This window comes from Photinus pyralis, unplaced genomic scaffold (assembly GCF_008802855.1).
Source record: "Photinus pyralis isolate 1611_PpyrPB1 unplaced genomic scaffold, Ppyr1.3 Ppyr1.4_LG9, whole genome shotgun sequence".
Classification (NCBI taxonomy): Eukaryota; Metazoa; Arthropoda; class Insecta; order Coleoptera; family Lampyridae; genus Photinus; species Photinus pyralis.
The window spans coordinates 12867271-12893748 of NW_022170878.1; the positions used below are offsets into that span (position 1 = coordinate 12867271).

The 26478-nt window shown below is 39.9% G+C and overlaps 6 protein-coding genes across 7 annotated transcripts; 4 read left to right on the forward strand and 2 right to left on the reverse strand.

Annotated features, from left to right (window-relative positions):
• Positions 1 to 1413: 1413 nt before the first annotated feature.
• LOC116180943 (glucose-fructose oxidoreductase domain-containing protein 2) lies at positions 1414 to 2728 on the forward strand. Its single transcript, XM_031501133.1, has one exon. It carries the CDS (start codon positions 1524 to 1526, stop codon positions 2688 to 2690), a length of 1167 nt encoding a protein of 388 aa, XP_031356993.1. The 5' UTR covers positions 1414 to 1523; the 3' UTR covers positions 2691 to 2728.
• LOC116180944 (dnaJ homolog subfamily C member 17) lies at positions 2688 to 3692 on the reverse strand. The gene is made up of 3 exons (XM_031501134.1): positions 3563 to 3692; positions 3241 to 3513; positions 2688 to 3195 (listed from the first exon to the last, which is right to left on the reverse strand). Exons 1-3 carry the CDS (start codon positions 3635 to 3637, stop codon positions 2725 to 2727), a joined length of 819 nt encoding a protein of 272 aa, XP_031356994.1. The 5' UTR covers positions 3638 to 3692; the 3' UTR covers positions 2688 to 2724.
• A 323-nt stretch (positions 3693 to 4015) lies between these two features.
• Positions 4016 to 6321, forward strand: LOC116180586 (protein GPR107). Its single transcript, XM_031500661.1, has 6 exons — positions 4016 to 4221; positions 4267 to 4377; positions 4425 to 4808; positions 5052 to 5153; positions 5207 to 6033; positions 6110 to 6321. The coding sequence occupies exons 1-6, from the start codon at positions 4135 to 4137 to the stop codon at positions 6240 to 6242; spliced, it is 1644 nt and encodes a 547-aa protein (XP_031356521.1). The 5' UTR covers positions 4016 to 4134; the 3' UTR covers positions 6243 to 6321.
• LOC116180587 (thioredoxin-related transmembrane protein 1-like) lies at positions 6320 to 7730 on the reverse strand. The gene is made up of 6 exons (XM_031500662.1): positions 7580 to 7730; positions 7332 to 7493; positions 7108 to 7282; positions 6959 to 7060; positions 6802 to 6912; positions 6320 to 6561 (listed from the first exon to the last, which is right to left on the reverse strand). The coding sequence occupies exons 1-6, from the start codon at positions 7717 to 7719 to the stop codon at positions 6427 to 6429; spliced, it is 825 nt and encodes a 274-aa protein (XP_031356522.1). The 5' UTR covers positions 7720 to 7730; the 3' UTR covers positions 6320 to 6426.
• An 824-nt stretch (positions 7731 to 8554) lies between these two features.
• Positions 8555 to 9980, forward strand: LOC116180547 (thioredoxin-related transmembrane protein 1-like). Of its 2 annotated transcripts, XM_031500595.1 has the most exons (6): positions 8558 to 8729; positions 8816 to 8977; positions 9025 to 9199; positions 9248 to 9349; positions 9396 to 9506; positions 9739 to 9980. In XM_031500595.1, the coding sequence occupies exons 1-6, from the start codon at positions 8590 to 8592 to the stop codon at positions 9871 to 9873; spliced, it is 825 nt and encodes a 274-aa protein (XP_031356455.1). In that variant the 5' UTR covers positions 8558 to 8589; the 3' UTR covers positions 9874 to 9980. The 2 variants fall into 2 exon arrangements, with proteins under 2 accessions (XP_031356454.1, XP_031356455.1); XM_031500594.1 differs by having other exon boundaries at positions 8555 to 8729; positions 9025 to 9349.
• A 1210-nt stretch (positions 9981 to 11190) lies between these two features.
• LOC116180753 lies at positions 11191 to 24108 on the forward strand. The gene is made up of 6 exons (XM_031500875.1): positions 11191 to 11709; positions 19720 to 19794; positions 19845 to 19987; positions 20038 to 20182; positions 21686 to 21882; positions 21945 to 24108. The coding sequence occupies exons 1-6, from the start codon at positions 11565 to 11567 to the stop codon at positions 23901 to 23903; spliced, it is 2664 nt and encodes an 887-aa protein (XP_031356735.1). The 5' UTR covers positions 11191 to 11564; the 3' UTR covers positions 23904 to 24108.
• Positions 24109 to 26478: the final 2370 nt, after the last annotated feature.

A 26478-nucleotide genomic window follows, 5' to 3' on the forward strand; every position in this document is an offset into this window, starting at 1 on the left:
AAGAAATTACGTAAGTTTAAAACGAGAATGAAATTAACTTTTAGAGGGCTGTTCCGGGGTTGCTTATAGATCATTTAAACATAATCATTCATAGAAACAAAAACATTTGGACCACTACCAAAATTACAACCCCTGCAGTGGATGATTGCTATGCATTTAAGTGTGAAATTTATAAGAAATTACGTAAGTTTAAAACGAGAATGAAATTAACTTTTAGAGGGCTGTTCCGGGGTTGCTTATAGATCATTTAAACATATAATCATTCGTAGAAACAAAAACATTTGGACCAAACAGTTCCAAGATTGGGCTACTAGTTCAAAAGTTACAAACCTTTGAATTTTCTTTCGAAATTGGTCTATAACTTTTGATTGAGAAGTCTGATAGAAAAAGTACGATTTGTTTTGGATTCTACGCACCAAAATTAATAAGAAAAAGTGTTTTCCCGAGAAATTTTGGTGTAGTCAATTTTTGGTAAAAAAGGAAGGTTATACACTGCCTTTTTTTGGGCCTCGAAAAAAAAATTGTCTCAGATCGACCCGGAAAAAAAATTTTCTTATAGAATGTGGCCTGTAGAATCCATAATTTCAAACAGTTCCAAGATTGGGCTACTAGTTCAAAAGTTACAGCCCTTTGAATTTTTTTCGAAATTGGTTTCTAGTCTATAACTTTTGATTGAGAAGTCTGATCGAAAAAGTACGAATTGTTTTGGATTCTACGCACCAAAATTAATAAGAAAAAGTGTTTTCCCGAGAAATTTTGGTGCAGTCGATTTTTGGTAAAAAAGGAAGGTTATTACACTGCCTTTTTTTGAGCCCCGAAAAAAAAAAATCGTCCCAGATCGACCCGGAAAAAAATAATTTTCTTATAGAATGTGGCCTGTAGAATCCATAATTTCAAACAGTTCCAAGATTGGGCTACTAGTTCAAAAGTTACAGCCCTTTGAATTTTTTTCTAGTCTAACTTTTAATTGAGAAGTCGGATCGAAAAAGTACAAATTGATTTGGATTCTACGCACCCAAATTAATAAGAAAAAGTGTTTTCCCGAGAAATTTTGGTGCAGTCGATTTTTGGTAAAGTTAATGAACAAATGAAATTACTAAAATATTCTACATTACTAAAGTCAAGCCGCAACTGAAGTTGACCTGTTCATTTGGTAATTGAATTGCTCTATCCTACTCGGTTTTCATTAATTATAAAGTAATGAGATCGGACAACGAAATACGATATGTGTTGCGATTTTGCTTTTGTTTCAATTCGCTCTACTTTTTTACATTTTTTGAATTTTGTTGGTGGAATTTTCGGTCGTGTTTGTTTACGGTTGGTACGGTCAACATCTGCTGTCAAAGCATGCCAAATATTCAAAGCAGCACCATCTAGTATTTTCATACATTAACTATTTATCAACTTAAATTCCCCCAGATATTTAGGGATTTTAGTTCAGTGTGTTATCATAACCTCAAATGCAAAACAAAATAAATTTTTACTAAAAAAACAAATCTGAGGACGATTTAAACGGAATCATCATGCTCCCGGGCATCGGCGTGTTCGGTTCCGGTGCAGAAGTAAGAGTCCTCGTTCCGATACTGAAAGAGAATGGTTTTAAAATCGAAGCAATTTGGAGCCCCACCATCCAAGAAGCGCAAGAAATCTCAAAGGAACTGGGAATACCATTCTTTACGAACAAAATCGACGACGTCCTCCTTCGCAAAGACGTCGATCTAATATTCGTACTCTGCTCCCCTAATCTACACGCGCAGATTTCGGTTAAGGCGTTGGGTATCGGAAAGCACGTCGTGTGCGACAAACCGGCCGGTCTAAATCAGACGGACGCATTGAAAATGGTACGCGCCGGTCAGTACTATCCCACGCTTATATCGCTCATCAATCACTCTTATCGCTTCCTGCCGGCCTTTACGCATATGCGACGTGCCATCCTCGAAAACTACCTGGGCTCGTCTATTACGTTAATCGACATTCGAATACAGAGCGGGAGATTGTTTTCCGATAACGACAGCTACGATTGGCGGTGCGATCACGTCATGGGCGGCGGCGCGCTTAATCTCATCGGCAGTCACGTAATCGATTTCGTTAGTTTTCTCACCGGACGTAAGGCGGTTCGCGTTCACGGGGTCGTGAGGACGTTTTCAAAGACGACCGACAACATTTCGGGCATCCGTTACATTTCGGCTCCGGACTTTTGTACATTTCAAATGGAACTGGAAGGTGGGACCGTCGTAACGGCGAACTTAAACAGTCACACTGCGTCCTGTAGTTTTCAACAGGAGATTACCGTCTGCGGCGATCAAACGTATCTAGTAGTGAGAGGGGGGGATTTGTTCGGGCGTCGCAACAAGACTAGCGAAGAGGTGCTGTATTTAGATGTCGAGGACTTGCAGCTGGCCGTACCGAATGTATGCCTGCCGCGTCCGTTAATAAAAGGTTTGTGTAAAATGGTGGGGGCGTTACGCGAGGCGTTCTTACCCGTGAAGGAAAACGCAGGATGGGTCAAGGAGCCCGTTTCTTTGGCGGCAAATTTTGAAGATGGTCTGTACGTTCAAGCAGTACTGAGTGCAATACGTGAATCCTCGCGCACGTTACAGTGGGTACGTGTCGATATTATGACGGAACAACCCGACACGAACGCTTTGCTTAGTGCTGCAGTTCGGCGGACGGCAATTGAAATTGTGTAACTTAAAATCGTTTTAATAAAGAACTGTACATGTTTTAAGTTTCGTCGTCGGCCATCATTTGTTCAATTAGTCGCTTCCGTTCCTCTGCCTGTCTTAGTTTCATTAATACCACACTTTCATAGTCGGATTCCTTAATCGTGGAACTACGTACTCCGCACGGAGGGCCGTTCACCCACGATAGTTCGAGCGGATTTACGGCCAAGCCCTTCTCGAAATCGACGGCCATTTCTGCCGCACGTTTCGACTCGAACTCTACTAATGCACTCCCTTTTCTCTTGGGAGACATAACCATCGCCGTAATATCGCCGTACTTTGATAAAAATTTACCGAGCAGCTCCTGATCGTAACCGCCATTTGTGGCGTCGTCCCTTGCAACTTTCCACTTGATCTTCACTCTGTATTTCGTTCCGGCAGCTTGGCTCTCTTGTCGTAACTTTGTTTTAATGTACTCCATTTCTTCTTGGACTAATTTGGAACCTTCCTTTCGTAACCGCTCAATTTCGGCCTAAAATAAACGGTACAGCTCGAGAAGCTCCAATGTTTCAATTACCTTCAACTCATCGCTACCGTTTCGTTTTACGCCTCCCCTCTCGCGCGCCTCCAGATCTTCCTTCAACTTCCTTCGTTTCCCATCTAGCTCTCTGTGCCTTAAAGCCGCCTCCTTCTTGCCCCTTAATACTCGATCGTAAACTTTCCGTGCCGATTCATCCGTTAGCACCTCTAATATCTTCGTTAACTGATGGAATAGTTTTGCAGCGTTGGGATTATCCGGATTCTTGTCGGGATGGCATTGTAAAGCCTTCTTTCTGTAAGCTTTTTTAATCTGCAAGCGAACTCCTTAAATCGAACGATTATTTTTAGCAGAAACTTACGTCATTTGTGGTGCTTGTCGGTTCGATTTCTAAAATTTCGTATAAATCTTCCTCCTCGATTTTAAATTCCGTCATTTTTACGCTTTAATCACTAACCAAAAAAAATGACAGATGTCAGTTGTAAATATACAAACTAAGTAAACAGAGCAATTGTTATACACTGGGACTTTTTACATACATTGCTAATATTGATTTGGAATTGATTATTATTATTACATGTTCTGCCAGGTTCATATGAACCCAGCAGAACACTACCTCAAAAAACCAAGAAAATGAAAAGTGAACTAACTATAATTAGGTGCTAAAGTGATTTATTTCTATTTCTACTTTACAATTATTTGGTGTCGTTTTATATTTTCGTTTGCGTGTTTTATCTACTACCTTCGTTTGCGTGTTTTAACACAGCGCCATCTACTACCTTCTTTTAATAACATGGTTAGCGAGTGTGCTCGAACATTAGCCACAACAGTTTTATTGGTGGTTATTGTAACGCACTCAAAATCGATTGAATTTTTCTTAAAAGGTGAGAAAAAATGCAATAATTTTCTACGTTGGTGAATAAAAGCGATAAAATGACAACAGTAAAATATAGTTTAATCCTCCTCTTCTTAATTAAATTACCCTTTACGTGTGGCAGGATACACCAACTGGAAGTTGAGGTAAGTCGCTAGTGCCCTTCGAATTTTAACACAGACCACTTACAGAATGACTCACGCCGCTACATCGGCTTAAGCACTTTCGGCTTTTATAACGGGGGAAAATTGGACGTGCAACTGCAAAATTTTAAGGCCGAACCGTTCGACGAAAACGCCATTGTAAGTATACCTCGCAGTAGCGATTGCGATTAACTTGCCGAGCGTAGTTCGGCTTTAGCGTCGATAGAACTTTGAACGACGCCACAAGCCCGTACCTGGATAGTCACCCCGATCGCTGCCTGCTCGAAGACCCGGTGCATTCCGAGCACGAAGCGGCGGTCATCTACTTCATAATGAATCTCAAGGACAAAGTGCTATACGTAAACTGCAGTCCGGAATGGAAGAGCGTGCACATATACGGAAGTAGCAAGGAGATTCCCATGCCGAGCGTAAAGCAGGCGCTGGTGGGAAGCGGAAATATTTTAATGCAGACCAGACGAAAACGTAGTACCGGCGACGAATCCGTCGTCACGGCGAGTTCGTGCAGCAAACTGCGCTTGCCCATTTCCATTCGGCATGATGGTAAAGGACCGCCGTCTTTCAACACTAGTGTATGTATCGGATTTTGATTTCGCTACGAGGAGACGATTTAATTGTATAGGCAACCAACCTAACATCCGTGGTTACCTTGTCAACTAAATTGGAAAATTCTTTTGTTCTTTTATGCGACACTTTTCTATAGCCCTTGAGACACCCTGTAGGTTTATGAAAATAACACATTTTGACCCCGAGGCTAATTTAACAAAAGAAAACGGTTCCGTCCAGAGTAACTAATTGCACTTTTGTTCTCGTAGTTTGTTATGCGAATCTTGAGCAGCGCCGAGGAAGGCCTGTACAACTTGTACTTCTACAATTGCCCCAACTACAATACCAAGCAGGTGAATGTCAATTTTCGGGTACGTAATCCGGATATCGCCCCCTTTTTTTTTGTTAGAGTTGACATTTTCAGATACAAATTACTGAGGAAAATGTGGGTAATTTTCTGTCGGCGGGCGAAATGCAACTGCCCGCGCTCTACTGCACGATGGCCATATTGTTTTTGTTGTCGGGAGCGTTTTGGGTTTTCCTGCTGCGTCAGTCGAAACATCCGGTCTTTAAAATTCACTACCTGATGGCGACGCTCGTGTTTTTGAAGGCGCTGTCGCTCGCGTTTCACGGCATGAATTATCACTTCATCGAACGGTCGGGCGTACACCTATCCACCTGGGCGGTCTTGTACTACATCGCTCATTTGCTGAAGGGCACCCTACTGTTTGTGATTCTGCTACTGATCGGAACCGGGTGGACGTTTATTAAGCATATACTCGCACCTCGTGACAAACGTCTTTTTATGGTCGTAATTCCGCTACAAGTTCTCGCGAACGTAGCCGAAATTATTCTCGAGGAGAGCGAGGAGGGCGCTCGCGAACATCGTACGTGGCGCGATATTTTTATACTCGTCGACTTGCTGTGCTGCGGCTGCATACTGTTCCCGGTAGTGTGGTCCATCAGGCATCTACAGCAGGCGAGCGTAACAATTGGCAAGGTCGCGACCAGTCTGCGAAAATTGAAATTATTCCAGCACTTTTACATAATGATCGTGTGCTACATTTATTTTACTCGCATCGTCGTCTATTTGCTACGCATAACGGTTCCGTTTCAATACGGATGGCTTGACGAAATGTTTAGGGAGATGGCGACGTACGTTTTCTTCGTATTGACGGGCTACACATTTCGACCCGCTTCTCAGAACCCTTATTTCGCCGTACCGGACGACGACGCGGAGGAGAGCTTGGTGTAAGTAACTCACGTTAAAGTGGAATATTTTATTAGAAATTAAAATAACAAAAAATGTACCCGATTTACTTTCTAGCATAACAGAATCGGGCTTAACAGAGGACTTAAAAGACATTCGCCATAAGTCGACGTCAAATATGACCGAGGTGACCCAGAAGGAAATCGAAGCCCTGTTAGATCCAAGAGAAGGCAGTCATGATTATGATTAGATTTTTACGATTTCCCCCCTTCATTTAATTTGTACATAATTAATTGTAAGATTAGTGATTATTAAATACTTTTAGCGTGCGTCTTACTTTCGAGTTTCCCCTCGTTTATTAGAAAAGTTTATGTACAGTATCAAAATTTACATCTTTCGATCATCACAGTTATACAAGGAGGTTTCAAAAAAAATCAGTCTGCTTTTCGCGGTTTACGCTTCTTTACAGTAGGACTGGAAGGTCTACTTTTATCACCAGATTCAGAGTCTGATTCGTGAACTAACCGTTCAGCATCATCTAGCAGGTCATCTTTGATATCTTCATCTGCCTGTAATAACATTAAGAACTGCATTAACGCCGATATTTAACAAAAACACAAACCGAGACTACTTATAATAGGGTAACCCAACGAGACACCCTGTATAAAACAATTGCTTTACACTGTGTGCAATGAGATTGTCAATTGTCTCGATTCTGAATAAGAAAATAAAATTGCATGCAAAAAACTGGCCTTCTTTTCAGTCTACACAAAAAAAAACCATACAGTGGCACACTATCCAATGCTTACCAATTCGTCGTCACTTAATTTATCTGCACTTTTTTCTTTACTTTCCACAGGGGTCTTATGTACAGGTATCGATTTCGGTGGATAAACCAAATCGATAATGCACACCAAAACCTAAATGAATACACTTTAGAAATGACAAACACGGATGCCGACTTACCAAACCCAAAAGTGCCCCCAACACTATCGTGGCAACTGCAAAAATGAGATACGAACCCCACGTTGGTAAACCGAATTCCTCCATTAAATGAGTGTGAATCCCCTAAAACCTTTCAATAATCCTCCTTTCAGTTTGTAAAAACAACTTACACGTAATAATTGGGATAATTTAAAGAACGACGATACCAGAGACATTTGAATGGAACTGGGCGATTTCCAGCTTGGAATTGGATCAACAGTCTTCCACTTTTTCTCCTCGATAAACGACACAAAAGAAACTTTGTCACGAGTTCCCTTATATTGCCGAAACTCTCCGTTAATTACACTAAAAAAAAACTCCTAAAATCGGACCGCGAACGAAGCACAAGACCTACTGAAATATTGTCGGCAATGCCGTCACCATAAATCGTCCGCTGAGTCCCGGCGACACCGTAACATCGACCTGTCCGACTTTAACGCCCAACTCGCTACCCATCGAAGCGAATTCCTTCCAAATGGGCTGTAGACCCTTACAGGCTGGACACCAAGGAGCGTAACTGCAATAATTAATTCACGAATGGCGTTAACTTTGATTTGCCGATTGACACGCGGCACAAAACCGATTTTAAATACGTCCACTTACAATTCTACCATCCACTCGTCCTCTAGAATTTTGTGCCAGTTGTCCTCGTGTAATTCGGCGACAGCTTTTTGGGCATTTACGTACAAAAGGGCGTTCAAAATTAGAAAAAAGACCGATGAAGTCATTTTGCACAGCGCCATTACTAAACTTTTGTAATTTTGTTGTGTATTACGGTGATGCCGCTAGCGACGCAACGGTGTTGCCATTTTTCTACTATCTACAAGGCGCACAATTAAGCATGAACCCATTTCTGGATAACTGTAATTTGTATCGTTTTCGTTTTTAAAATTAAAAAAAAAAAACATGTTTTGTATTCCTGTGCTTCAAAGCCTTGTTTTCCGTAGTCAAATACGTTCCGGCAAGAATATCACAAAAATTGGTTGCTAGAACCACAGATGTAAATATACTCCTTCAATAATATTTTAAATAGCACATATTTCTTTGCTGTAACTTGTTGAAAAAGGATACCACCACTTTGAAAAGCTGTATCTAATTAAAGAAGCAAATAGCGCCTAACGTTCAATGGCGTAACTTTTTAGAGGCCCGCCTTCAAAAACATTTGGGGGCCCTTTCCTTATATCAGCAATTTTTAAACGATGTTAATCTGTATATGTAGAAAATAGTGTCTTGATTTAGTTTTGCTGTTTTTGCATTTTGTAATTCATTGGTTCACAGGTCCATTGTAAAATTTAGCCTCACGACTTTCCCTTTGTTCTCTATAAACTGTTTATACCAACGTTTGACACAATACCCGCTAATTGCAACTGTGTCTGTATTGAAAGCTTTTACAAATTTTGAAAAAATTAGTTTTTTAATGGATTTAATTTACCAGACGCTTGAATATCTAGTATATTTACATCTGTGGTGCTACCAACCAATTTTTGTAAGTTTTCCCGGCCTCGAAACGAAGTACCTTGTATATAGTAGCAAAATTGAAACCCTGTAACTTGATGATTAATAAAAAGGAGTGGCATCACCGTAATACAACAAAACAAAACAGTAGTTTAGTAATGGCGCCGTTTAAAATGACTTGGTCGGTCCTTTTTCTAATTTTGAACGTCGTTTTGTACGTAAATGCCCAAAGAGCAGTCGCCGAATTACACGAGGACAACTGGCACAAAATTCTCGAGGACGAGTGGATGGTAGAATTGTAAGTGGATGTATTTAAAATCGGTTTTGTGCCGCGTGTCAATCAGCAAATCAAAGTTAACGCCATTCGTGAATTAATTATTGCAGTTACGCTCCTTGGTGTCCAGCCTGTAAGGGTCTACAGCCCATTTGGAAGGAATTCGCTTTGATGGGTAGCGAGTTGGGCGTTAAAGTCGGACAGGTTGATGTTACGGTGTCGCCGGGGCTCAGCGGCCGATTTATGGTGACGGCATTGCCGACAATATTTCAGTAAGTCTTGTGCTTCGTTCGCTGCTAGATTTCAGGAGTTGTTTTAGTGTACTTAACGGAGAGTTTCGACAGTATAAGGGAACTCGTGACAAAGTTTCTTTTGTGTCGTTTATCGAGGAGAAAAAGTGGAAGACTGTTGATCCAATTTCAAGGTGGAAATCGCCCAGTTCCATTCAAATGTCACTGGTATCGTCGTTCTTTAAATTATCCCAATTGTTACGTGTAAGTTGTTTTTACAAACTGAAAGGAGGATTATTGAAAAGTTTTAAGGGGATTCACACTCATTTAATGGAGGAATTCGGTTTACCAACGTGGGGTTCGTATCTCATTTTTGCAGTTGCCACGATAGTGTTGGGGGCACTTTTGGGTTTGGTAAGTCGGCATCCGTGTATGTCATTTCTAAAGTGTATTCATTTAGGTTTTGGTGTGCATTATCGATTTGGTTTATCCACCTAAATCGATACCTGTACATAAGACCCCGGTGGAAAGTAAAGAAAAAAGCGCAGATAAATTAAGTGACGACGAATTGGTAAGCATTGGATAGTATACAACTGTAAGGCTATTTTTGGTGTAGACTGAAAAGAAGGCCAGTTTTTTGCATGCAGAGACAATTGACAATCTCATTACACACTGTAAAGCAATTGTTTTATACAGGGTGTCTCATTTAAAACATACAGATTTGTTTGCATGGATTTCCCTATTATAAGTAGTCTCGATTTTTGTTAAATATCAGCGTTAATGCAGCTCTTTATGTTATACAGGCAGATGAAGATATCAAAGATGATCTGCTAGATGACGCTGAAGAGGTAGTTCACGAATCCGACTCGGAATCTGGTGATAGAAGTAGATCTTCCAGTCCTACTGTAAAGAAGCGTAAACCGCGAAAAGCAGACTGATTTTTTTTAAACCTCCGGGTATAACTGTGATTTTTGAAAGATGTAAATTTTGATACTGTACATAAACTTTTCTAATAAATGAGGGGGAAGCCCGTAAATAAGACGCACGCTAAAAGTATTTTATAATCACTAATGTACAAATGAAAAGAACGGGGAAACCGTAAAAATCTAGTCGTCCCCCATTGCCTAGGAACTAGGTCTCAAGTGTGATTTTCGTTGAGCGCATTTATCTCCTCAATTTTTGGCTTGAGACCTTTCCGTGACTTCGGTATATGTAGATGGTAGCATTTTGAGGTTCCACTGACCACAATTCGCGCAATACTGGGCCCGTAACCTGATGAGAGCTGTGGTTAAATAAATAAAGAAGTCTTGCACGAATGAAATGGGTTAACAGTTGCAATTAATTATTAACTTAGCATGGCAAAAGGCAGCATGATATTGTTCAATATCTGTTATTAACGTTTATAATTTTGTATTGCTGTCTGTCTGTTGGTCTGTCCGTCTGCTCCTTTGTCTGTCTGTCCGTGTGAACGATAATTTTGTTTAGAAATGTCCGATCGCTTTGATATCTCCGTTAGTTATGAACTGAATTGCATGAAATTCAATATGGGCATAGCTTTAGCCATATAATACGCAATGCCAAAAGATGAGTCGAATCGATTCAAAATTCACAGTGCCCTTTTCGCATCTCAACTAATTATAAACCGAATTGCAAACTTTTTTTTTTATAAAAGTATTTGAATGAAATTGGATACAGGCACTTGAAATAAATGAAAATCTAACGCCAGTTTCAAAATTCGGTTTTGCGCATGCGCAGTGCCAACTTTTCTATTTATGGAAGCATTTAAACGAAATTTGACGCATAGGCGCTTGGAACAAAGAAAAATCTAACGTTAGTTTCAAAATTGAGATTTGCAAGCATCTAAAGGGCTTTCAAATCTTAGTCTGTGAAACGTCTACAAAACTCTTGAAGGCTCATTGCGTAATTATCCCCAGAAACTATTTCGCGTAGAAAACGAGTCCGTTTCGCAAAACAGGAACAGAAAAAGAGATTGCGACTTGCTCTAAAAGGCACTTTGGGTGGTTTTCTCGGTTTTGTGAAACAAATGTAATCGATAAGTGTGTCAGTGTCGATTTTCTTCCAAACCGTTTACGAAATTTTATCGCAATTACTTCACCTTGACCCTCCGCGCCTGCCTCCGATAGTTCATCGCCAAATAATGAACTGTTAATGAGCAATTTGGCGATTAAGCGCGCTTAATTAGAGAGACGCTGGGATTTCCCCCACAACGCCTCGCCGTGCATGTCCATTTTACATATCCAGTTTGATGGAATCTGTGTCACGTTCTACTTGTGTACCGTCTGCAGGTAGTTTTTATGGGCATCATCTTCGTGTAACAGAGGACGATCGCGCGCCGCCGGTAGCATTGAGGCACGTTTTGTTCATTCTTGCACACCCATCGTTGAAATCACCGGGCCGAAGTGGATTGGTTAATACCTTATCCCAACTACGTACCTGCGGCCTGCGTTTTTTTTTACTAACCTGCCGCCGCTATGCCAGTAGTTGCGTTTCTAGTGTGTGTGGGTGAGCAGGTGCATTAAAGCCCCTCGGATGTGTTGTTCTTCGATTGTTGAAATGTGAGAATGTTTGGAATTTTTACTCGTCGCAGTTAGTGCCCACTTTGACCAGGATGTCCGCGACAAGTGCAGACGATGAGGATCTACCGTGTTATGGTCCCGGATCGATAGCTCTATCGGTGATATTAACAATAATCGCCACCCTCTTATTATTATACATCTTCTACATCGGCTGGAAACGATGGAAGCAGAAAAAAGGTAGGTATCCGTCGATTCAAGGCAATCGCGGTTGAGGTGTTACGTAATTGCTTTTGTGTCATATGAAGGTGTAAACAATGCGCCCACTTATTACCCAGTCGAATATTTCGCGGGTGACTCAGACGCAAATTTGATTGCGAAAGATTTTCCCGCCACTACCTACTGCAATCGGGGGCGCACTCCACGTTTAGGGTGTGAACGAACGGAAGGAGGAAGTGGGTAGTACCAAATACGGTATAGCACATTCAGCTGAAATACCTCGCGTACTCTTTACATCCGTTTCAGGTGGACTCTCGAAATGGAAATATTTCCGTGCGACGCATTCTTAAGTCCCTTTCAGACTTGGTTACTAAATTAGTAACTAACTGTACACGAATATTCGAAACTAGTTTAGAGACCTACCCACAATAAATTATAACTCCGAAGCGGAATTTAAGATCATTTTCTCGGTGCCAATAATTCGGAATTATTGGAATGCGGGGGACTCAAAAGGCGAAGACTAAAGTTCAACTGAGCAAGGCAAACTATGCAAATTACCTCGGGATTCCAAAGTCGCGGTGATTTACGCAAAACTATTTCGTGTTTGCTAATTAAACCCAGTTCTCCCTGCTTGCCTCTCTGCCTACTACGAGGAGACGATGGACGAAGAGGTCGTTTTCTTGGTCTATCTATTTTCCATACATAAGGGGAGCCAGGCACACTACCTCATTTCCTTCGCTAATCAGGTTCAGAGGATAGGACCCTGGGTCTTTCAAAGTTTTTGAACTTCAGGAATGTTACCACCGAGGGATTAGTCGGTGTGGTAATCTTTCGTACACATGACTGGTAGTCACTGGTATTCCTGCGGTAGTCACTGGTATTCCGAAGGTAATCAGTGGTATTCCTGTGGTAGTCAATGGTAATCGCTGGTTTTCTGGTGGTAGTTTTTGGTATTCCTATGAGCATTAACTAACTTTTTTATTATTTTCCATTTTGCTTGTATGTAGGTATTTCCGGCATAAACTATGGTTTTTGTGATTTTGTCTATCAAATCGCATACTTTCTAAATTAATTCGATTGATTGTTGCAGTGCTGGTTATTGAAGGTGACGATTCAGTTTTAAAGATGGTAGCGAATCAATCAGTAATAATGTATTTGTGTTGTGTGTTTAAAAACATGCCTAGGTCGAGGCCAAGGTTTCCATGCTAATCACATATATCTTAGATCTGGATCTAGACCCTTTTTAGAAGATGATCTTGTATCTAGATCTAGATTATATTATAATAGATCTTCCACTAGTAGATCCAAAGATCAATTTTAATTATTTACGTTATAAATGTTTTTAACATTGGAGGAGTAAATCGTTGTCTCTATATTTAAAGAATAAAATACTGTGTTCCATTCAAGTTTTTGGGATTTAGTGGGAATAGTCATTAGCACAACGGGTAGTTTAGCTTAGGGGGTAGTATCGGTAATTGTTTACATTACAGGGTGAGCCAACGATTGCGCGGAGTAACTTAATGCCTTGAAGATAAGATTTTTCGATTGACTGCTTTTGTATTATATTATGGTTGAATATTGTCCACATTTTAAAAATATTTGGAATTATACAGGGTGCGCCCACAGAGCAGGGCGCCAAAACGGTACATCTTTTTAAATATAACTCCCTGTATTTGAATGCATTTTTGAATTCTACGTGTAATTGTACGTCTTTTTTATTATATGATTAATATCCGAAAAGCTAGTAGTTTTAAAGATAATTCGATTTTTAAGAAAAATTGGGTATTTGCAAGCGTCAGTATATTGTCAAAATTATTAATTAAATTTTGATTCCAGGTTTTATATCTTTTATCCTGGGTTAAGTAAAAGTTAAATGAATACATCTACTATGAAACATAAAAAATATAGCTTACAGGGTGTTTTTCTTGGTAGGTCCAAAGTTACAAAACTTCATATTAAAAAATCTCACTTTTTTAACTGGAACGCCCTGTATATTTTTCTGTCATCATTTAGATCCTCCAAAAACCTTCAATTTTTGATAATAATGTCCCTATACCTATCTCTGATGGTTTTCGAAATATCTGAATTTTCCTGGGTTTTATAGTCTAATCTTAAATACGTTATATGTAATTTACATAATAGTGAGGTGGACATGCAAAAAAAGGCAACTTTTATCTATCCCGTCCAAAACGAAAATCATATCGATTAATTTATTTTTTAAAGGTTTTTAAGTCCAAAAACTGGAGAATAAGTAAAAACATTTGACTATAAAGCAAATTTAATTTAACTCCTAATGTCATCCAGTCAGTGATATTAGTTTCATTTTTTTTTTCATAATTCACCTCGTTATTATGTAAATTAGAACTTATTTCAGATTAAAATATAAAAAGTAGAAAAACCAACATATTTGTTTATGTTTTTACTATCAAATTTATTCTCTAGTTTTTATAGACTTAAACGAATTATTAGAAAAATGAATTAATAAATATGATTTTAGCTTTGAACGAGGCAGATAAAAATTCCCTTTTTTTTGCATATTATGTAAATTACATATGACTTATTTAAGATTAGAATATAAAAACCAGGAATACCAAGATATTTCGAAAACTATCAGAGATAGGTATAGGACATTATTACCAAGAGTTAAAGGTTTTTGGAGGAGCGAAATGATGACAAAAAAATATACAGGGTGTTCCATTTAAAAAAAGTGAGATTTTTAATATGAAGTTTTGTAACTTTGGATCTAGAAAAAACACCCTGTAAGCTATTTTTTTTAATGTTTTATAGTAGATGTATTTATTTGGCTTTTACTTAACCCAGGATAAAAGATATAAAACCTGGAATCAAAATTTAATTAATAATTTTGACAATATACTGACGCTTGCAAATGCCCAATTTTTCTTACAAATCTAATTATCTTTAAAACTACTAGTTTTTCGGATATTAACCATATAATAAAAAAGACGTACAATTACACGTAGAATTCAAAAATGCATTCAAATACAGGGGGTTCTATTTAAAAAAAATGTACCATTTGGGCGCCCTACTTTGTGGGCGCACCCTGTATAATTCCAAATATTTTTAAAATGTGGAGAATATTCAACCATATCATAATACAAAAGGCTCTATCGAAAAGTCTTATCTTCAAGGCATTAAGTTACTCCGCGCAATCGTTGACTCACCCTGTACAACTGATTCATGGGCATGCCGCCGCCAGGTCTACCCGAATTATCCGAAAAACACGTTATTGTTATGTAGGTAAGCACACCACTTTGCCTTAAGTAGTAATTCAGATGTAGGCGGTTATTATAATTATTATCAAAGAAGGACTTTTTCGCATCATTTTTCTTGCTGTTTTGCGAATTTTGCATAGATAAAAGTAAAACCTGAAGGGGTTACACAGAATGAGATAAGTACCTAAGCATTTTCCGAATAATGAATCAAATCCACCCATGTAAATCAGATTTACCTATGGAGGATCTATAAAGGATCTAGATCATTTTAGGACGATCTTGATCTAGGTGCGGATCTTTGATCTGAATCTAGGTCTAGAATTAAAGGATCTTGCCCAACATCGGTCGCAGTCCAGATACAACTCCTTATCTCGCTGCCACCTGTGTGGTAGTCTGGAGTAGTCTCTGGTATTCATGGGGTAGTCTCTTGTAGTCACTGGTAGTCCTATGGTAGTCTGTGGTAATCTTTGGCAACTGGTAGTCTTTCGTACAACATTTTGCTCATGTATTACCCCCTCGGTTACCACAGAAGGCCCTCCATAATCCTTGTTTGTACCTTCGAATGTGGTGCTTGTACCTTACCTAGGCACCTTAGTTCCCATGGCCCTTTTAAAAAGCCTGCGAACCGAACAAGGTCCGAGCTCCACCAAGGTGTTCCCTTCGTTCCCCGAAAGGTCCGCAGTTTGCAGTAGATAAGTAAGGCCGGTTTCGGCCCACTTTGACCTTAAGATATGCGAGTGCGCCAAATTTCAAGGTCATTCGAGTTGAACAGAAACGAGTCTATTAGGAACAGGCGCATAGAACCATCCCAGTCGGTGGGCCGGGGATTCCGAAACCTACCAAACCCGCAGTGCGATTCGAGGTTTGGTGGTCAGGGTTGGATTTACATATTTTGTGCCTATGGGCCCCTCGCAATAGCCCCCCTCCCCCCCAGCAAATTATCAGCATTTGATTCCCCAACCAAAAATATTTTTTACTCTACAGAAAAGTGTTAATACGATTTTCTTTTTCCTAATTTTATCAGATTGAATTAATTAGTAGTAAGTATATACACAGTGTCCATTTTTTGAGTGCCACTATGGGGATCTCACTTATCTTAAGAGATATAAAGTTGGTTAAATGGGCGCAAAGTTGCAAATTTCCGTGCTGAATAAGAATCTGAAAAGACAATACTTTTGAAGATATGACAAAAAAACGAAAATTTCTGATTTTCGTTTTTAATTTTTTATGATAAACTAGTCGTAGTAGACATTTCTAATTAGCACATTATTCGGACACTTTTTAATGGAGATTTCAAATATGGCATCCATATTGAATTTTGACATTTTGGGATTACGTCTTTTTTTCTCTTTACAACGATATATCAAACATACTGGTTCAGTATCACATTTTTCCTAAAAATACAATTTTTCATTTTTTGAGAAGAGTGCTTTGGAAAAACAAAACGTTCTTTTGTTGTCAACAAAAGTTTGACAGTTTGATCCATCTGTCTGGTTGCAGCGTTGTCAGAGAAGTAGAAATTCGATTTTCATCTCAACCGCTTGCAAAATTGCCTGCTCATATTCATTGGGTCTATCACCATATTGCTGTCTACATCTTTTAAAAGAACCATATTCGCCCAAGTTTTTATGCAGCAAAGAAAAATACCTCAAACTAGGTTGTTGCCCCTCTGGATAACGCTGCAAGTATGTTGCAGCAGTCATGTGGGCATTTCGATGAGAAGAGAGTGTAGTAAATTTGGATCATATCTCTTTGATCTGCAATTGAAAAAGGCATTTTCGCAATACAACAGCATACACTACATGAAATAAGTCAACCTTTTGTTCACAACAAAAGAACGTTTTGTTTTTCCAAAGCACTCTTCTCAAAAAATTAAAAATTGTATTTTTAGGAAAAATGTGATACTGAACCACCATGTGTGATATATCGTTGTAAAGAGAAAAAAAGACGTAATCTCAAAATGTGAAAATTCAAAATGGCGCCCATAAGAAAACCTAAAGTTGCCACGTGTTTCTCCGTCATCTGGAGAGTTATTAAAATCACGTATTATTTTACAGTTTAAACAATGAAATCCAATATAAAAACATGTGAATATGTAACCACTGTATAGTGTTCCAAAGAGTTCAGAAAATCTAACGGTTACGTGACGTTATATTATAACCCCCCCTACCCCCTCCCACGTACCCATTGATAAAAAAAGGCTAGAGGGCACCTTAATTGGGCGTTTTCAACAAAAAATTTGCGGGAGAAGCTCTAATTTTACACAATCTTAATACAAAGTAGAATTATTTTCTAAATTTGTTTTTTTTTGCCCTACAAATTTGCCGCTATGGACCCGGGTCCGCAAGGCCCCATGGTAAATCCGGCCCTGTGCGCGGGTGCACCATTCTGTTGAAAACCACTTTCCAACTTGTGTCTTTTTTTGTCTGCCGTATTCGTAATAAAAAATGCTACTCAATACAGTACGTACCTTTTTACGGGCCATATAAAAAAATAAAGTTGACCATTCCTCCGAAACGAACCGTTGTCTCTCAAGCCTGTCTTGTAGAGCTCAAAAAGTGACAATGAGAAAGGGTTTTTTTAAATCAGAAGGAAACCAAAATAAAATAGAAACATGTCGGTTTTCCCGAGATATCTTCGGAAGTAATCGGAATTTGCTGGTTTTCTTTAAAGCACTATAATTTCTACCAAATTTCATATGGTTTCTGAAATTACTAATAAACTCATCAAAGATCGAGTCAAAGATCTTGGGTATTTCTGTAACTCATGGCCATTAAAATGAGATCTGAGGGGTTCATATTATTCTTTTTTTTAGGGGGGTGGCTGGGGTTGCGGGGTTGAAACCTAAACCGTCCTTTAAATTTCCCGTTATAGCAATTTTTGATATTTTATATATTCGTTTTGGATCGAAAAACCTGTACGTTAATTTAAATTGAAGTCAAAAGTTTCAAAGGATCATTGACCATTCTTTATAGCTTTATGTATTTAATTGTCATTAGCATTTACAACGTGACATAAATCGATAATTCAGTGAACGTATTGCCTGAGAACAGGTTTCCTCTTACTTTTCCAAACAGAAAAAAAAATCCGCGCTTTACGCATCTTTCACGTTCGCCGTTTGGCCGTAGAAATTGTGCAATGCATTTTTAAAGTAAACCAGAGTATATACGCGACCATTTCCTCGGCACAGGCCGCGATAGTTTAAAAATCGAAGGTCTCAGTTGTGGGGGCCACCGTTTCACCTGTACGTTGTACCGCGGTGGAATGTTAATTGCCCGAGGAGATAGGCCGCGCCGCTTTGAGGTAACGAATGGATTGTCTCACTTATCGAAAATGTGATATTTTCCCTCGACTCCTTATATTTTTCTGTATCGCGTCGGCATGCGTTTGACCCATAAAATCGCTAAATCTAAGTTTATTTTCGCCGCGCGCATATTAAATAAGAAGAGGTAGCATTTTACTTTCAAATTTGTATACAACTAAGTCGTCGTCCTGTAAACAAATCGCCTACTTGCATTTATTTCGTTAAAGTCTACAGGGCGGAACAAATTCCATTCGCGAGATTGGGTGCGATCGCGGGGAATGCGCATGCCCGGGTTCATTTACCAATTTGCAAAATGATTTTTAATTACGACCTCAAGTTATTTTTTTACAGAAATGGGGTCAGATTTTCGCATCTGTCTCTGCCACCCTTCGGAAGCCTGCAGAAGGCACTCCGGGTATCACGACAGTTGGACAATGTATATCACCGGGGGGTTTTGGGGTGTATGGAATACCCACCAGTATACCAAGGTTCGATTTCCCTCTGCCACTACTTAACCCCCATGGCCTTTGGAAGAATGTAACCGAAACTTCGTATACTGGAGGGCCCGTGTAAGAAATTTGGATTACCCCCAGTAAAGGATTGTATAATTTTTACTCTATTATCCCTAATACGTCCTAAACTTTGGGAAGAGGTACTTCGCAAGACTCCGTCCATCTTGAAGTGCCATTTAAGCAAAACTAAGTCCAAGGCGGCTATTCATCGCATACTTAAATTCAAAAGCAATTTCAAATGAAGTTACGCACGTGGCGACATCTCAACTAAACTTAAAATACTATAAAATGAAAAAAAGTGTATCGATTACCAAGGAGATGGCGCACTTGTACATATCATCATTGAATTTATCAATGATATTATATTTAAACTCCGTCTCCGTTTCCAACCACCTCCTTCAACTCCTAGGGGTCTTGTATCAGGAGAATATAATGTGCGAGGAGATTAAGGTTAGGAAATTTTTTTAGTGAGGTTAGGTTAGGGTGATAGTTAGGTTTGATTGAGAAGTCTGATCGAAAAAGTACGAATTGTTTTGGATTCTACGCACCAAAATTAATAAGTGTTTTCCCGAGAAATTTTGGTGCAGTCGATTTTTGGTAAAAAAGCAAGGTTATACACTGCCTTTTTTTTTGAGCCACGAAAAAAAAATTGTCTCAGATCGATCCGGAAAAAAATTTTTCTTATAGAATGTGGCCTGTAGAATCCATAATTTCAAACAGTTCCAAGATTGGGCTACTAGTTCAAAAGGACTCGGTCCATCTTGAAGTGCCACTAAGTCCAAGGCGGCCATTAATCGCATAAATTCAAAAGCAATTTCAAATGAAGTTACGTACGTGGTCAGTCGACTTTTCGCGTTGGTGCTAACGTTACACATTGGTAGGAAAAAACTCTTACCTCTGGCACTTTCATGGTAATCCTTGGTATGGGGGAGGGGCGTCCATACATTGAACTCCTGGTTTATTGATATTCATTACGTTGCAGATAAACACGTGGTGCTCGAAACGGATCCGGAAAAGGGCAAGAATTCGTACGCGTTCGACAACGACGGCTTTTCCGGTGCGTATTTTCGTTAAGTGTAACTGGCGCCCTTTAACGTCACATTTCAGATCCTGTGACTCCGTTCGATCGAACGTTGGAAAACTCGAGCAAGATCGACTCGGTAAAATCCAAATGGAGCCAGTGGTCACCTGTGGCCGCGTTTTTGGCTAAAAACGAGAAACAAAAGGCAGTGGACGATTCGATTTCACAAGTAAGTTTGCACAATTCGACCACAATCTGTCAACCGGTCTTTGATTTTAGATCGATGAAATTCACACGGTTCTATTAAAAAGTCAGGACTTTACCGGATTAGGTTTCAACATACACGGAAATATGCGCGATGGTATTTTCATCAGGGACATTCTTCATAGAGGGCCTGCGTTGGAGTCGGGCAAACTTAACCCAGGTTGGTAGTTGAGCCTATTCTTCTCAACCGTTTTATATTCATAAATTCAAAACTTTCCCTCCCAAACTACCTGAACCCCATGGCATATGATCGTTAGATACAGCTACCTAACCTGAACAGAGTTGGACTGGGTCAAGCATAGAGTGACCCAGTGACCCAGTTAGTTTACTGACCCGGTGACCCAGTGGACCCAGCTTGACCCGGTGACCCAGTTTGACCCTGTGGCCCGGCTTTACTCAGTGACCCATCTTGACCCGGTGGCCCAGTAATTAAATTATTGTTAGGTATCATCCAAAACAATTTCAAGTAACTTTTAATTTAAAAAAAAACTTCCTCAATAATATTCGCCAACAAGCACGTAGCCCAATTTCATTCAAGAGAACTAATACCTAAAAAAATCAAATACATTTGTTTATAGTTTGTAGTCAAGTAGTCAATGAAAGTATTTAGAGAAAAGATTTATTTGGATTAAGCTAACTAGTAGAAAAAAATTAAATGTGAATGAACACCTGTAAGCAAACTGGTAAGCCCTGAGGCAAAGAAATAACATTATTCTAATACAATTCGGGACATGGAAAGTTTTTTACGGCAGTATTAAAGCAAACATCACAGAAATGGCAGTTGTCAAGCAATCGAGTATTATTTTCAACAAACGAGCATTTCATTTATTGCATAATCTGTACACTTGAACCGAGGGCACTGACTTAACTGCGTTATTCGATCAAACTAGGTGACTGGGTCGAATTGGGTCCCCGGGTGAAATTGGGTCGCTGGGTCAAACTGGGTCAAGTTGGGTCACTGGGTCAAACTGGGTCACTGGGTCTAACAGAAAAGAGTATGACGTGACCTAGCGACCCAGTGTAATTCAGTGACCCAGGTGACCCAGTCCAACTCTGAACCGGAATACCAAGGACCACTACGTTGTGTTTTTAAAAGTCGCTGCAAGTATGTGTTGGTGCTGGAAAAAAAATGAACTGACCAAGAAAATTACCAGCCAACAAATTAATATTAAACGGTATCAAATATAGCACAACACGTATTAGTAACAAGTCGCCCTGCCAAATATTAATAATCATAATTACTCAGTTCAAATAAATAGTAGGAGCATAACGTTAAGGATCACATTACAACAAAACAAAGGAACATGTCGTGGCAAAACATCCACGAATCGCTATAAAATTTATTACATCGTTTAATTCTGCACACACGTAAATCGGTCAGGAATTGATATTGAGGGTTGGCAGGTAAAAACCAGGACTAGGAATTTACGTAGAATCTCTATGCATTTAATTCAAAGTATGGCTTAGCATAATTATAAAAGAGCGTATTTAGAATTTTCTATAAATGACAATACCCATGCTGTACTGGAATGTCGTTAATTTGGCAAAAATAATCTAACACGATCGTATAATTACCAGATGTTCCACGGAAACGAAACAAAGCGCAATCCTGAATTAATCGGATTAATCGAATTTTGTTCATTAACCGTAGGTATTTGTTTAGGTGATCGTATCAAAAGTGTCACGATCAACTTTGATCATATTGTCTACGAAGATGCCTTGACGATTCTGAGCTATGCCAGTCCTTATGAGGTTATCATCAAAGCGCAGAAGGGTAGGACGAGTAATGTACAAGCATCATCGAAGCTGCCACTCGGACATCCGCTCTATAGGAGCTCCTCTTCTTCAGACATAATTGGGGTATGCGAAAACGTTCTTGAGACTTTGACCTTCGCTTCACTAACTTGTTTGAATCTTTCTAGTTACACAAGAAAGTCCAGAAATCCTTAGTTTACCCCTTGGAAAAAACGCCATCGCATTCATCCATAAAAGTCTCTCACAGTACGGCGACGACCTTAGAGGCGCCGTCGGTAACGTCGACGCCGCTAAGCAACAATCACGAAATTATGAAATCCCAATTAGAGCAGCGCATGTTACAAAACCATAAATATCAAATGCATCTCAAAGAGGAGGAAAGCTCCCCGGACCTTTTGGCGAACACAAAACCGGCGAATAAGTACCAAAAGTTCGGCATTAAGGTATTACCGGTCCACGCGGTGGACGACATACAGCAGATCAGTCCGAAAATTACCGAAACCTCACAGAACGATAACAACATCAATTTGGAGATACACACGGATCACCTAACGCCAGTCGGCGACGAGGAAGATCCGCCGAACTTCACGAGAGGCGACGGATCCGGCATCAGGCGAGACAAGGACGGAATACCTCAAGAAATCCCGAGCCATATGCTAAACGCCGCGATTACGGCGAAAAGAAACCGAAAGGGTTCCGTCGAATCTCCGAAGAAGCCGAAGGGTCGCGCGCCGGCGCCGCCCGACGCCAAACCGAGCTCCGTCGACGCAAGCGATTCCGATGCGGAAATGGACGAGTCGTCGATCAGTACGATCGAACTCAAGCCGCACGACATAACGATTCACCAGAGCGAGGAGATCGAGCAAAATCGCAAAACGGCAAGTACCGGTGACTTGACAAAGGTGCACAAGAAGAGGAAAACCAGTACGGGGACGTTGGAGAGGGCGCAGAGTTTGGACATAACCGACGCGGGTCTGCCGTCGCTCAAGAAGCACGGTACCGATACGGAATCTGACGATAGTTTACTCGCGAAGGTGCTCGGCGATCCTCGACTGTCGCTTACTCTCGACGGTTTGAGCACGTTCCAAAGAAGTAAATTGAAGAAATCCAGCGACTGGGGTAATTTGGAGGATGCCATTTTGGGCGACAGCAGCGAGCCGGTTCAAGTCCGGGAAGCCGACCGAGAAGACGTAGAGCCATTAGTATTGACATCGAACACTTCAATAGTGCTCGAACCTGCGGTACCAAAGAACAATTCGAATGACTTCCTAAACGCAGAAAGATCGATCGCCGAATGGGACCCCTATTACAAATTAGGGGGTGGCACCAATGTGTCCGATGATATGAAGGTATCGCGACATTCGTACAGCTCCCTAAACGACTCGAACATCAGTAACATAACCATAAACGATCAAGAAACCGAGGCGGACTTCTACGTGACCGCTTCAGACGACGTGACGATCGAAGGCCCGACATCGTTAACCGTGCAGATCGAGTCGTCGTATTCGCCCACCTACATCACAGAAATTCAGGTGCTAACGCCGACCGTGGACGACAAACTGGACGTCGAAAGAGAGCTGCACAAAATTCAGGAGTTGGCCGAGGAGCAGCTAAAAAAATTACCGGAGATGCGCTTCTCGACCGCCAGCTACGAAAACCAGAAGGGCGACAAGAGCTGCGGCTCGCAGATCGAACAGCTGCGCTCGAACTTCGAGAGGAGCCCCCCCTCGAAGACGTCGCTCAAGCTCGACGCGGGCAAGTCGCGCATACCGGTCGCGACCGTCAAAACGCCGCCGACGTCGCCCGAGAGGCGCGACTCGCGAAACTTCGACCTGGAAGTCGACAGGGACATCGTCGCGATCATGTCCTCGCCGATACACTCGACGCCAAAGTACCAGCCGAAGGCGGCGAACAGAAACGTTAGCGTGACGTCGATACGCAGCAGCTCGAAGATACCGTCCGGTCTGCCGAGCAGACCGCCGATTCCGCCGCGCAAGTACGAGCTCGGCGACGGCCTATCGACGAACGGCAACAGTCACAGCACCTTCAAACAGTGGGTGTTCAATCCCAGTGATACCGCGGTCACGAATATATCCGTAACCGAAAGCAAGTTCGAACGGAAGTAGACGGATTTAATTCGCAATACAATATCGGTGTACCTGTTTGCTCAAGTGCCTTAATATTTAATAATTACTAAGTCAATTTATATTAAAGATATACACGGTGTCCATTTTTCGAGTGCCACTATGGGGATCTCACTTATCTTAAGAGATAGAAAGTTGGTTAAGCAAAGTTGCCAATTTTCGTGCCGAATAAGAATCTGAAAAGGAATTTGAAATATCTTCAATAGTTTTGAAGATATCGCAAAAAAACGAAAATTTCTGATTTTCGTTTTTAATTTTTTTATGTTAAACTAATCGTAGTAGACATTTCTCATTAACAGATTTCAAATATGGCATCCTGTTTTTAATAACTGTCAAGATGACGGAGAAACACGTGACAACTTTAGTTTTTCTTATGGGCGCCATTTTGAATTTTCACATTGAGATTACGTCTTTTTTTCTCTTTACAACGGTATATCACCCATGGTGGTTCATCAGTATCACATTTTTCCTAAAAATACAATTTTTAATTTTTTGAGAAGAGTGCTTTGGAAAAAGAAAACGTTCATTTGTTGTGAACAAATGTTTGACAGTTTGATCCATCTGTCTGGTTGCAGCGTTGTCAGAGAAGTAGATATTCGATTTTCATCTGAACAGAATTGAACTTTCGTTAGAATTATAATTAAAATTAGCACAAAATTTATAACAACATGTGTAACAACAAAAGAACGTTTTCTTTTTCCAAAGCACTCTTCTCAAATAATTAAAAATTGTATTTTTAGGAAAAATGTGATACTGAACCACCATGTGTGATATATTGTTGTAAAGAGAAAAAAAGATGTAATTTCAAAATGTGAAAATTCAAAATGGCGCCCATAAGAAAAACTAAAGTTTCTAAGTGTTTCTCCGTCATCTTGAAAGTTATTAAAAACAGGATGCCATATTTGAAATCTCCATTAAAAAGTGTCCGAATAATGTGTTAATTAGAAATGTCTACTACGATTAAATTATCATAAAAAAATTAAAAACGAAAATCAGAAATTTTCGTTTTTTTGCGATATCTTCAAAACTATTGAAGATATTTCAAATTTCTTTTCAGATTCTTATTCGGCACGAAAATTGGCAACTTTGCCCCCATTTAACCGACTTTCTATCTCTTAAGATAAGTGAGATCCCCATAGTGGCACTCGAAAAATGGACACCGTGTATATGCATATCGAAAAGTTTATTGTAAATAATTCAATATCGTATAAATAGAAAAAGTAATATTTCAGGTTGGGTACCTAAAAAACGTATAATGTATGTGTTTAGAATAAAATATTACATATTTCTTTTTTATTTATCTATTTTTAAGCGGGCGAGGTATTTATACAGGCCGACTCACATTCAAGGGCCTCCCATGGGGATCTCGGGAACTGTAAGAGATAGGTAGGTAGTTAAAATTTGGCAAAGTTGGGTATTTTTATGCTAAATAAAGTGCGGTTTTGAAACTGAAGAAATTCCGACTACTTTCTGATATCCGGCAAAACTGAAATTTTGTAAAAGCGTTTTTATTTTTTACTGGAGTTATTTAAAAAGATATTTCGAAATAAATGACACATTATTATGTCCACTTTTTGCCCTCTACAAGATGCTATTTTTAAATTTTAATTTTGACGTTTCGTCTACACAGGAATAGGGGCATTCCGGCTTCATTTTTTATTTCTGATCAACAAAGTATATTCAAAATAACCCGTGTGTTCTCAATTTTTATTTGCGAGTAAAATAAACAAAAAATAAATTATTGAAAAGCTGTGTTTTTAGCCCGAATTTGAAACGCTTCAGTCTAACGTCACAAACCTACAACCAATCACGTAGAAGTGAGCTGGCAACCTTGCGCGAGGGTCTGACGTTTGTCGGATTTGACGTTTTAAAAGGCATGTTTAACTGCATCTAACGCGAAAGTGAACGACAAGTGACAAGTGCCTGCTACGAGTAAAAAATAAGAGAAGAGGAGAGGTGGTGGGAAATAGCATAACACGCGACAGAAGTCGTCATCATATCACTTCCTTTGCGCTCTTCAGTTATGTCGACTTGACTTATCATAAAACAGAAGAGACAATGTCAGTTTTGTTTTATTACACCATTACCAATAATGACGGGTTTCTCCCCACTCTTCTTGCACTCTTATAACTTCCTTTTTGTCCATTTCCGTCTCGTCCCCTTTTAATGCAAGGTTCTCACCTTTTATTTTTTACTCGTAGGTGACGCAACTTACAAATGACATTCTCCTGCAATATTGCCAAGTCGTTATGTCATCCGAATGGTTCTAGGAACTGATTGGTCGGGTTTATTCTGTCACGGAGCTCGCCACAATCACGGAATTCAACTATACTGTAACCCCCCCCCCCACCAATTTCAGTACAAAATGTAGTTTGAAAAAAGTAATTCGAATAGTGAGGGCCTGAGGGGAGGGGGGGCTAAATCCAAATAGACTTGGCCACCCCATAAGTTAGATTCCTATTGATTTAAGCCGAGCTATAAAATGTTATGCGTGCATAATGAAAAGCTCCTAAATAACTCATAAATTGGATACAATTTTTAAATTGAGTGGAGACTT